General features: G+C 37.9%; 2 protein-coding genes across 3 annotated transcripts in view; both read left to right on the plus strand.

Annotated features, from left to right (window-relative positions):
• On the plus strand, positions 452 to 7389 carry LOC104735842. Of its 2 annotated transcripts, none has more exons than XM_010455693.2 (3): positions 452 to 598; positions 1012 to 4404; positions 4769 to 7389. In XM_010455693.2, the coding sequence occupies exons 2-3, from the start codon at positions 1042 to 1044 to the stop codon at positions 6857 to 6859; spliced, it is 5454 nt and encodes a 1817-aa protein (XP_010453995.1). In that variant the 5' UTR covers positions 452 to 598; positions 1012 to 1041; the 3' UTR covers positions 6860 to 7389. The 2 variants fall into 2 exon arrangements, with proteins under 2 accessions (XP_010453995.1, XP_010453996.1); XM_010455694.1 differs by lacking the exon at positions 452 to 598 and adding an exon at positions 608 to 725.
• Positions 10604 to 11405, plus strand: part of LOC104738025 (5-methyltetrahydropteroyltriglutamate--homocysteine methyltransferase 1-like) — a 6922-nt gene continuing 6120 nt past the window's right edge. Inside the window, exons 1-3 of the mRNA XM_010458263.2 lie at positions 10604 to 10650; positions 10743 to 10901; positions 11008 to 11399. Of these exons, the coding sequence (XP_010456565.2) occupies positions 10604 to 10650; positions 10743 to 10901; positions 11008 to 11399 (598 nt within the window). The remainder of the gene's footprint in view (positions 10651 to 10742; positions 10902 to 11007; positions 11400 to 11405) is intronic.

The raw sequence follows: 11405 nt of genomic DNA on the forward strand, positions 1-11405 counted from the left end.
GAAGTCAAAACATTGCATAATGGAGGGTTAGTGTTATGGCTGCCCATATTAGACGATGGAGGTATAGAGTCTCTTGAGTTTGGCCAGTGTTCTCTTCTATATAAACGAACAATTTTATTCGTGTAAACACATACCAAAACAAGTTTTAGAATACATATCTTTGATTTTGCACCCACATATATTTTATATGTTCTTAAACTAAAAAAATGGTAATGTAAAATACTATGTGAAATTCACAAACTGGCTTTCACAACCATTACTTTACACATCGTATTTTTATTACATCTTTTTTTTTTTTAGTTTAAGCACAATATAAAATATGTTTATGTGCTTGAGTGTATGTTATAAATTGCAAAATAAAAATGGAATTTATATGAAAAAAAAACATAATGGTGCCGAAAGTAGCCAACTCTCATAAAATTGACAGATACAAAAAAGAGCCCACCACCAAAGTCATTTGTTTTGCTGTAAAGAAAACTAAAACAACAACATTAGCCCACTGCTTCTGCTTCTTCTTCCTCTTCCTCTTCGCTCGCCATCTTTTTGTATAGTCAACCATTTTCTTCTCTCTCTCTCCAATTCCAACCTCCTCCGTAAGGTAACGTCTCCTCCGCTTTTTCATGGCTTCCCCAGGTGCTTACGAAAGTGATAAAAAAAAAAAAACTTAAAAAATTCGTATTTTTGATTTTTATTTTCTCCGTGATCTGTTTTGCTCGTACCACCCGGTGAGTGACTTCATCACAGATTCTGTGTATATAGGTTTTTTTTTACAATTTCTGGATCTGATTGCGCGATCTCTTTGTCTATGATTCGTTTTCTGAGCTCTTGTGAGTTAGATCCGATTCTAATGTTGTGATTTGATCTGAAATTTTTGTACTATGATTTGAATTGGACTCATCATCTTGTTTGTTTATCTCGCAATCTTCAAATTACGATTCAAAGCTGCTAAAAATTTTGAATACTTCATCATCTGATTTTTTTTTAATTGTTGTTTCGTAAATTCTTATACAGAAACGACCTGGAAAAAAAAATAAAAAAGAGATGATCAGTGATCGGTCGGAGTTCCGAGTTCAGATTCGGAGATTATTTGTGGTTATGATCAGAACGTCCTACAGATGGATTTGCAATCATCCCTTTCTTCTGGGATTCGTTGGTTTTTTGTGTTTCCTGCATAGATATTGTCCGCTTCTGTTTTCTCCGTTGGTGACTGCATCTCCTGTTTTGGTTTGTACTTTTGTTTTGCTTGGCACGATTTTGAGTTTTGGAGAGCCAAACATTCCTGAGATCGAAAAAGAAGAACCTGAAACTACTACTACTGTCCACGAGGCTGCTGCTCTTTTTAGAACAGAGGTATCGAGAGATGCTGCTAATGCTAATGCTACTGTTTTTGAGAGAGGTGATAATAGTTTTACGGTGGAGAGTTTTGTGAGCAAGGAGGAAGACGTAGTAGTTGAGGATGGGAATGATGATGATACGGATAGAGTTGGCGAAAGCTTACTCAGTGAGGTTGAGGACGATGTTCGACCCTTTGATTACAGGCCTTTGGTTGATGAGACTCTTGACGAGGTTAAACGGGATACTCAGGTCAGGTTTGAGGAAAAAGCATTTATTTTGAAGTTGGACAAGAGGGGTGAAAGAGTTGAGGATAGACTGATTGAAAATGATGGGATGCATGGTTCGGGTGCAGAACGATCAAATGGCGGATCTTTAGATGATTCCAAGGAAGATCAGTTGGATGTATCTCCAGTTTCACCTTGGAGACCAATGAGACATGAGGAGGATGAGGATGATGATGCGGACCGTGATGACTCGCTGGATTCTGAGTCTGATGGTGCTGAAAGCTCTTCACCTGATGCTTCTATGACAGACATCATCCCGATGCTTGACGAGCTTCACCCGCTTTTACACTCAGATGCCCCAGGTCGTGGTATCGCAGATGGTGAAGGATCAGATGCATCTTCAGAGGGGCCACACAGGAGTAGTAGTGATGAAGGGATGGAGTCTGATGTTGACAGTGAAAGTCAAGGAGAAGAAGGCGACAACGAGAATGATGATGGGAACGAGGATGAAGAAGAAGAAGAAGAAGAGGAAGAAGAGGAAGAGAAAAAGAAGGAAGATAAGGACGATGAAAGTAAATCAGCAATCAAATGGACAGAGGCTGACCAAAAAAATGTTATGGATCTAGGAAGTCTTGAACTTGAAAGAAACCAACGGTTGGAGAATCTTATTGCCAGGAGAAGGGCTCGCCACAACATGAGACTGATGGCAGAGCGAAATCTTATTGATTTTGACAGTGCTGATATTCCCTTTAATATGCCGCCAATCTCAACTGCAAGGCAGAATCCATTTGATGCTCCATATGATTCCTACGATGATATGGGATTACCACCTATCCCTGGATCTGCCCCGTCCATCATGTTTGCGAGGAGAAACCCATTTGATCTTCCATATGAGCCAAATGAAGAAAAGCCAGACCTCAAGGGTGACGGTTTCCAGGAAGAGTTTTCTTCTCAACAACCAAAGGATGCAGTGTTCAGAAGACATGAAAGTTTCAGTGTGGGCCCATCGATGCTTGGAGGTCCCAGGCATGATAGGCTACGACCCTTCTTTGTTCTAGAAAGATTAGCAAATGAGGGATCGAGCTATTATCCCTTTGAAAGGCAGCTCAGTGAAGTAAGTGAATCAAAGGTAAGTTCTGTTCCTGATACTGAATCTGTGTGCACTGTCCTGGAGGATGACGAGAAGAAGGTGGATGAACATGATGCTGATCGAGAAAACGAAATCCCGAAAGATAATATGGCTTCTGACAATGATGAAGAAAAAAGCCATTCAGTTTCTGACCATGATGAAGAAAAAAGCCATTCAGCTTCTGACCATGATGAAGAAAAAAGCCATTCAGCTTCTGACCATGATGAAGAAAAAAGCCACTCGTCTGAAGATTCCGATTTCGATGAACATGCTGATAGCAGGAATCTTCATCATGATGTGGCTGAGATAATACTGGGACGTGCAGAAACACACCAAGATCAATCAAACATAATGGAAGGAGAAACTTCTGATAAGAGAAAACTTGATGAAGAGGAGTCCAGTGATAGTGATTCATCTTTATCAGAGAAAGAAGAAAAGATACCGGATATTAGTGAAGATGAAGCAAAGTCGATTTCGGAGCGGAAAGTTGATCTTCATGAAGAATCAGGTGCTTCTTCCAATCCTTCTTTTGGTGAATTAGAAATCCGTGAGGTAAGGGGGGTGGAGGATGATTATCACCATGATGAACCTCGTGCTGAAGAATCTTTCATTACTGCACATCCCTCGCTTGATGAGTCAGCATTTCAAGCTCTTTGTGGTTTGGTGGACAGCCACCACGAAGAACCTGTTTACGATTCGAGTCCTCCCTCAGGCAGTAGATTCCCATCATTTTCTTCTGTATCGTCTGATTACAAAACAGAACTACCTGAAAAGAATGGGGAAGAAGTAGAAGAAAATGAAGAGAGAGAACATGAAGTTAATTCTGAAAGCATAGGTCCTGTGGAAATTCATTCAACTTCTGATGAGGCTGAAACAAGTACAAGGGAAGTAGGAGAGACTATCACACATGTTACAGGAGAGGCAAGCCATTCCATTGCGGAGGTTGGAATTGATGGTCAAAATAACTCAACTGTTTCAGGGTCTGAATTTGAGGATGCCTTACTTGATCCATCTTCTCTGCCTTTTAATAAGAACGAGAATGCTGATCACCAGGAGGATGATTCTTTATCTGTGTCTGGTCAAGTTGACCTGGAAGAGCTGCATGAAGATGTGAGAGAGGCTGTAGATACCAGAACACAAGATGTTAGTGGATCTTTGGTGGACTTGGTTTCTCCTACAGAAGCGGAAGTAGTATCTACAGGGATGGTTGAACAACATCTCCCAATTGAGAATACATGTTCACCTTTAGGATCTGGTGATATGAGGGAGCATGTGGGAGCACTGGAAGTATCACCTGATGTGGTACATGACATAGCTGAAACTTCTGTAAACAGGTCAGTAGCTGAAGAGATAGTGCACGAGGAAGAGCTAGCCGAGAAACAAAAAGATGAAGCCAGTCTTCAAACATTCAATGCAGACATCCCAATAGACAGCTATGCCACTTTGTCTTCTGGAGCAGTTGAGTATGTTGAGACACATTCATTTAATGACGAAGATGTTCTGCAATCGGAACAGGAACCAGTTCAGTCATCAGTTCCTGATACAGAGGAAGAAACTCACCCTGACCAAACAATGGATATCGAAGTAGACTCTGTAAATGCCAGTGCCAAAAATGTGGGATCTGAAGAAACAACTCCATCTGAGTCAGATAGAGAACTGACCTGGTCAGATAAATCTGTGGTAGAACAATCATCTCTTGAACCTGGTGAAGATGAAGTAAGTTATCTTACTTATTTTCTCTCATAGATGCTCATCATTACAACACTTTTCGAATGAGTATAATATACTATCTTCTGCTGCTATAGTCTAAGTTTAAGATAGTCTATGTGATATACTTAACTTCACAACATACTGAATAATAGAGGGAAAATACGGGTTCAATTACTTCATGTTTCATTGATTCATGTGCAACAACATACTTTCTTCTTATTGGATAATGGTATGTTATCTAGATTTGTGGTTTCGTAGCTGGAACTGAAAATAACAACAGGCTGATACCTCCAAAACTTTTGGACTTTTTTTCTCTTTCTACAATATGTTAATCAAGAGATCTGTTTCTTACTGTGCTGCGTTATTGCAGGTACCAACTCGTGCAGGTAGTGTTGTCTTTTCCCGCAACATCACCTTCCATGAGTATCACGATGCTCCTGAAGATACAGAGGAGTTATCTTGTTTGACGTCTAATGCATCCTCATCTCCAGCAGAATCTCCTGAGTACACGACACCTATGGTTGGTGAAGGCTCAAGGGCAGAGTTCTTCCGAGATGGTGTTTATGAGGAGCTTGACTATGTGGTGGAACGATTAGATCAGCTTCCAGACTTGCATGCAATACCTCAAAGTCCTCCTGAAGTTATCACTGAAGAGGCAGACGAGATCAAAGAGATTGATGAAGGATTATTATCTGAACTTGATACGATTGGAGACTTTAGTATTAAGGAAGTTGTGACAGATTCTGAACCTGGGCCATCTTCAGTAGGACCAGACACTGCCAACGAATTGACCGAAGCTCTGCCTATTCTTGAAGCGAGATCGGTTGAAGACATAGATTCTGCTTTCCAGCAGATCCATGAAGGATCTGAGGTTGAGGATGTCATTCTTCCAAGCGCCATTCAAGATCAGTTGGCTCAAGAAAATTATGGAAATTCGACAGAGACCAATTCAAATTTAGTAGTTGTGGAAGCTACATCGAAGGAAGACCTAGATACTGCTATAAATCAGTCTGTTGTAGAAAGCATGGGCGTGCAAATAAAGTCACCTGAATCGAATGGTGGGTCTGGAGAAACCAAGTTTGCAGTTGAAACCGAACCATCAGAGTCCTTGGTTGAAGAAAGATCTCTTGATGATACAACCGTTCCTTTGAACAACACACCCAAGAAAGAAGAAGAAAAAGAAGAAGAAAGTAGACCAAAAGAGATAACCACATCTGATGTCTTGCCTGTTGAAACTCGATCCCTGGAGGAAATTTCCAAGCCTTCTGAACCAAAAGCGGAGATGTCAATGGAAGTAATCTCTGAAGACCTAGATACTGCTATAAATCAGTCTGTTGTAGAAAGCATGGGCGTGCAAATAAAGTCACCTGAATCGAATGGTGGGTCTGGAGAAACCAAGTTTGCAGTTGAAACCGAACCATCAGAGTCCTTGGTTGAAGAAAGATCTCTTGATGATACAACCGTTCCTTTGAACAACACACCCAAGAAAGAAGAAGAAAAAGAAGAAGAAAGTAGACCAAAAGAGATAACCACATCTGATGTCTTGCCTGTTGAAACTCGATCCCTGGAGGAAATTTCCAAGCCTTCTGAACCAAAAGCGGAGATGTCAATGGAAGTAATCTCTGAAGACCTAGATACTGCTATAAATCAGTCTGTTGTAGAAAGCATGGGCGTGCAAATAAAGTCACCTGAATCGAATGGTGGGTCTGGAGAAACCAAGTTTGCAGTTGAAACCGAACCATCAGAGTCCTTGGTTGAAGAAAGATCTCTTGATGATACAACCGTTCCTTTGAACAACACACCCAAGAAAGAAGAAGAAAAAGAAGAAGAAAGTAGACCAAAAGAGATAACCACATCTGATGTCTTGCCTGTTGAAACTCGATCCCTGGAGGAAATTTCCAAGCCTTCTGAACCAAAAGCGGAGATGTCAATGGAAGTAATCTCTGAAGACCTAGATACTGCTATAAATCAGTCTGTTGTAGAAAGCATGGGCGTGCAAATAAAGTCACCTGAATCGAATGGTGGGTCTGGAGAAACCAAGTTTGCAGTTGAAACCGAACCATCAGAGTCCTTGGTTGAAGAAAGATCTCTTGATGATACAACCGTTCCTTTGAACAACACACCCAAGAAAGAAGAAGAAAAAGAAGAAGAAAGTAGACCAAAAGAGATAACCACATCTGATGTCTTGCCTGTTGAAACTCGATCCCTGGAGGAAATTTCCAAGCCTTCTGAACCAAAAGCGGAGATGTCAATGGAAGTAATCTCTGAAAGAGTGGTGATTCCCACAGAAGCCGCTGGTCCTAGTAATGTAACACTAAGTGATGAAGTTGTGACCGAGGAAGCGAAAGGTGAGACTGAGAGCAAAGCAGATGCGAATTTACAGGGTCCTGAGTCCAAAGAAACTCCAGCGAAATTGGAGGAAAACATTGCAGAGCAAAAAGGAAAGGAGGAGAAGGAGTAAGTCTAATTCTTCAAGCTCAAGCTCAAGCTCAAGTTCTAGTTCGAGTGACTCAGATTAAACAATCGAAGGGTAATACATCTCAAACTCAAGTAAATATATCTTTGTGACATGGTAATGATAGGGCACTTCTGGAGTTTTGTGTTTTTCATTAGACTGTGTGCTCTGTTTTAAAAGGGGCAAGAAGAAAGCCGCTAATCATATTTTTGTGTACCAAGTTTTCTCCTTTGTGTTGGTTTTTTGTTTGTCTGTTTTCCCTTTTTCTCCTCTGTCCAGCTTTCATATTTATTGATTTGATTGATTTGTATCTCTTGAAACTATTTTGAAGTTTTTCAGGGTTTTTTGGTTTGTGACTTCAAAATATCTTCTCCTCTGATTGTTGGGGGGTTTGTTCTAAATTATTTTTGTATTGAAACCTGAGACATGTGAAGTGTACTACCGTTTGGGTTTTTCTATGAGCATTGTAAAATAAATGGACTCTATCTGCGATGGTAATGCTGTTGACTTGACTATATTTTTTTGGTGGTTCCATATTCAGTTGTAAATCTCTTATTTACTAGGAAGCATTATTGCCTTGTGTTTGAGATTTTTATGTAAATAAACTTTTGAGTCTAGATATATTCATATATAATCATCAACAACTTTTTGATTCACAGCAGAATGTGTGCGTGTATAGCTTTGATTAATAATGCACATGTCTAAAAGCATGCCTTTTCGTAGTTTAAGCATAAAGTTTTTATTTTGTCCAAAAAAAAAAATCATAAAGTTTTTATAAGCCAGCAATAAGAAGAATACTTTTGGATCTTGTGATTCGTGTATTATCGATTTGAAAGTACATGATTTACGATTAAGCTGGCCAGAAAAAAAGTTGGTAAACACATATTTTATTGATCCAATAATTCGTTATACTAATACTATATGATACGATTTAGTTCAGTAGTTCTTAAAAGTGTATTTCTTTTTCTTCTTTTTCCGTTTGGATTGTTTTAAAAAAAAAAGTAATTCTGTCTGTCGGACACCAAGTAAAATAAAAAAGTGAAAGTATCACTTTCAAGTTTCAATAAATGGGTTGTGTGATTATCTTTATTAATGTGTGTACATACTTAGATCTGCATCCACCGACAACTCGGTCTCGAGGAAGCATATGCAACTGTCCTGCAGACTTAAAGTCCCATGTAATTAATTCTTGTTCAAATTTATTTCTTGTGATTACCGGTTTTTTAAAGTTTTCACTTACACAAATCATCAAACACACTATATACTAATATATAGTTTATAATTATCCATTCTATGTTACATTATGCATTTATTTTTTTTGGTAAATCGGTTTAGTAGAAGCATTTCGCTGACGCCGACATTTTAATAGCAAAATTTCAAATTTTGTTGACTATTTTGGTTTTGTTAGCAGCAACAACATCTTATTGCTCAATTCCTTTTAAACTCGAAATTGACCTACACTATTTCCCATATAAAAAGGAGGAAGATACTCCAAAATTAGTTGTGGTAGTGGTTGAAGACAATTTTATATTCAAAGCTTAAGAATATTCCTGTTAGTTTCACAAAAGAGCTTATATAGAATTCAGAATTGATGATAATCACTACGTGAAAACATATATAGTTACCAAAGTTTACATCAAGGATTTAAGAAGAAGCACAAAAAATATGAGGTTGATAAAGGTCAAGAATCAAAATATGGTGGCCAAATTTTATCAGCAAAACAAAAAAAAAAGATTAAGACCATTCATCCATCGAGTATACTCTTATGAATCTTATAAGACCATAATATAAATACACCGTGGGTCCGTAAACCTCTGTTTCTTTACCTACTCTAACTCTACTTACTAAAAAAACGTATACCAATTGTGTTTTTAGTTTTTACCAAATCCGACAGAACAATGGGGACTAATGGCCAGACAAGATCGTCCACACCGGTTCAAGTAAAAACTTGTGTGTTTAACTGATTTGGCTACCAGCATAATATTCGAGTTTCTATTAGTATATTCTTTCTTTCTTCAAGTCGTAGATAGATGTATAATTTGGAAATACTCAAAACGCTGCGGAACAGGCCTTTTAAAAAACGCTGTCGTATTAGTTAATTGAACTGTTAAAAATAAAAATAAAAATGGGTGAATCTTCACCAACCTCCGTGGGTCCCATTGCCACCCACTCACTAATCTCTCCCACGTCACGTACACCAACTCCTCTTCACGTTTTTAATCTCTCTTAATTCACTTTATTTATTTATTTATTTATTATGCGTTAATTATATGATTAAAAATTTATAATTCTTATTCATTTTTTAACCTCCGAAAAATCTGAAAGACATTTTCAGTTAAGATATTTTCGTCAGTTAATCAAAATTTTGTTTAGAAATTTATTCATACATTTATTTTAAAGCTAAGACATAAAAATACATACCCAACTAAATATTCGTTTAAAAAATGAAAAATGTCAAAAAAAATTAGGAGGGCATTTAGTAATTTAATTATTCTATGAAATTTCATGGCAATATTAATTTCAAGTGTTTTTTAAAAAAAATTAAAAATGATATATTTCTATCTTCTTAGATCTAATAAATAATACCCACAAATTATTATTTCTACAGTTGTGAGAAATACTGTACTCAAAATTGACAATTATGAATAAAAAAATACTCCTACTACAACAATACTCAACTTTTTGTTAGTATCAATCAATTTCAGAAAAATACACATAGACCAATAAATAATAAATGAGAAATTAAATAAATATAATAATCATAATATCGAAAATATCACACCACCAGATCTACACATATATTTTTTTTCCTTTTTATTTTTTAACACAGAGAGAGAGGCCAACGATCTATCATTTTGGAGAGAGTGTGTGTGTGTATTTTTGGCTATAAATAAACACACACAGCCCACTCATCTTCCTCGCTCTCTCTTTCGCCTTCTCCTCTTAGCCAACCCTTTCTCTCCGATTCTTCCTCCGTGAGGTACGTTTCCGAGTTTCTATGGCTTCCCTACGTCTCTCTTATTTAGCTTCCTTTCTCTTTTCGTTTCCTTTTCGTCTCCTCGTTAGTGATTCGTTTCTATCTCGTTTTTTTTTTTCTTTTTGATTTCGCGATCTGTTTCGTTCGTAGTGTTTTGTTTTATATACCGAGATCTGATCGGTGAGTGAGTTCATTGGACTCAGATCTGGCTATTTCGTGTTGTTTGATTTGTAGATCTGGATCTGACTACGATCTATTGTCATCTTTTGAAAAATGATTCGTGTTTTCTGTGTTCGTATAACTTAGATCTGCTTTGAAATCATCTCGTATCGTTAAATGTCGCGTGTGAATCTGATCTGAAAGTTTTCGATTCTACTTTGAAGTAGAGTCATCACTGTTTATCTCAATCATTGAAACGACAAAAAAAGCTGCATAAACTTTTTTATATACACGTGAATTGTACAATTCTATCAGTTTCGTTTCATGCTTTACGGCTTTCTTGGAGTTTGTGAATTTATCATTTAATAATTAAACAAGTTAAAACGTATTATTATATACATGATTTAGATATTAATTTTTTGTTTTGATTTGGTGTTTGTGTAAATGCAGTTAAAAGTAAATCAAAATGGCTTCACACATTGTTGGATACCCACGTATGGGNTATCTATTTCGTGGGCAATGACTCTCCGCTAGATGATTAATTATTAGAGATCATAGGCATTGAGGATTTAGTGTTTTAGCTTAGATTTATTGAGCGGTGTTTTTCACTGAGGATGCTGATATGTTATGAATATACTCAGTTGCATATTCACAAACCGCAGTTAGTTGATATAAAAGTTGTTACAAATTCATCTGACTCTGATAGTCTTATGTATACCTAAAGTAGTTTTTGTTTTCCTGCTATTTTAAAAGTTCTGATCTGATATGCTTGATTTTTTTGCAGCTTGGTGTTGACACCGTCCCTGTACTTGTTGGTCCAGTCTCTTACTTGTTGCTTTCCAAGGCTGCCAAGGGTGTTGACAAGTCATTTGATCTCCTTTCCCTTCTCCCAAAAATCCTCGCCGTCTACAAGTAAGAAATCACTTTGTTATTTCTTTTTATTGTGCCATCCATATCCTTGATGTTATGAATGATCCTCTAACATTACATTGATATGATGTCTTTGATTTGTGTACAGGGAAGTGATTTCTGAGCTTAAGGCAGCTGGTGCCACCTGGATTCAGCTTGACGAGCCTGTCCTTGTTATGGATCTTGAGGGCCACAAACTCGAGGCCTTTACCGCTGCCTACGCTGAACTCGAATCAACTCTTTCTGGTTTGAATGTTCTCGTGGAGACCTACTTCGCTGATATCCCTGCTGAGGCATACAAGACCCTAACTTCGTTGAAGGGTGTGACTGCCTTTGGATTTGATTTGGTTCGTGGCACCAAGACCCTTGATTTGGTCAAGGCTGGTTTCCCCGAGGGAAAATACCTCTTTGCTGGTGTTGTTGACGGAAGGAACATCTGGGCCAATGACTTTGCTGCGTCTCTAAGCACCTTGGAGGCACTTGAGGGCATTGTTGGTAAAGGTAATA

This window comes from Camelina sativa, chromosome 13 (genome assembly GCF_000633955.1).
Source record: "Camelina sativa cultivar DH55 chromosome 13, Cs, whole genome shotgun sequence".
In the NCBI taxonomy this organism is placed as follows: domain Eukaryota; kingdom Viridiplantae; phylum Streptophyta; class Magnoliopsida; order Brassicales; family Brassicaceae; genus Camelina; species Camelina sativa.

Bases quoted from the DNA above. Each gene is read 5' to 3' on its own strand.
- LOC104735842 (XM_010455693.2), top strand. From the start codon at position 1,042: ATGATCAGTGATCGGTCGGAGTTCCGAGTTCAGATTCGGAGATTATTT. The intron at 4,405-4,768 runs GTAAGTTATCTT...GCGTTATTGCAG, and splicing joins TTGAACCTGGTGAAGATGAA to GTACCAACTCGTGCAGGTAG.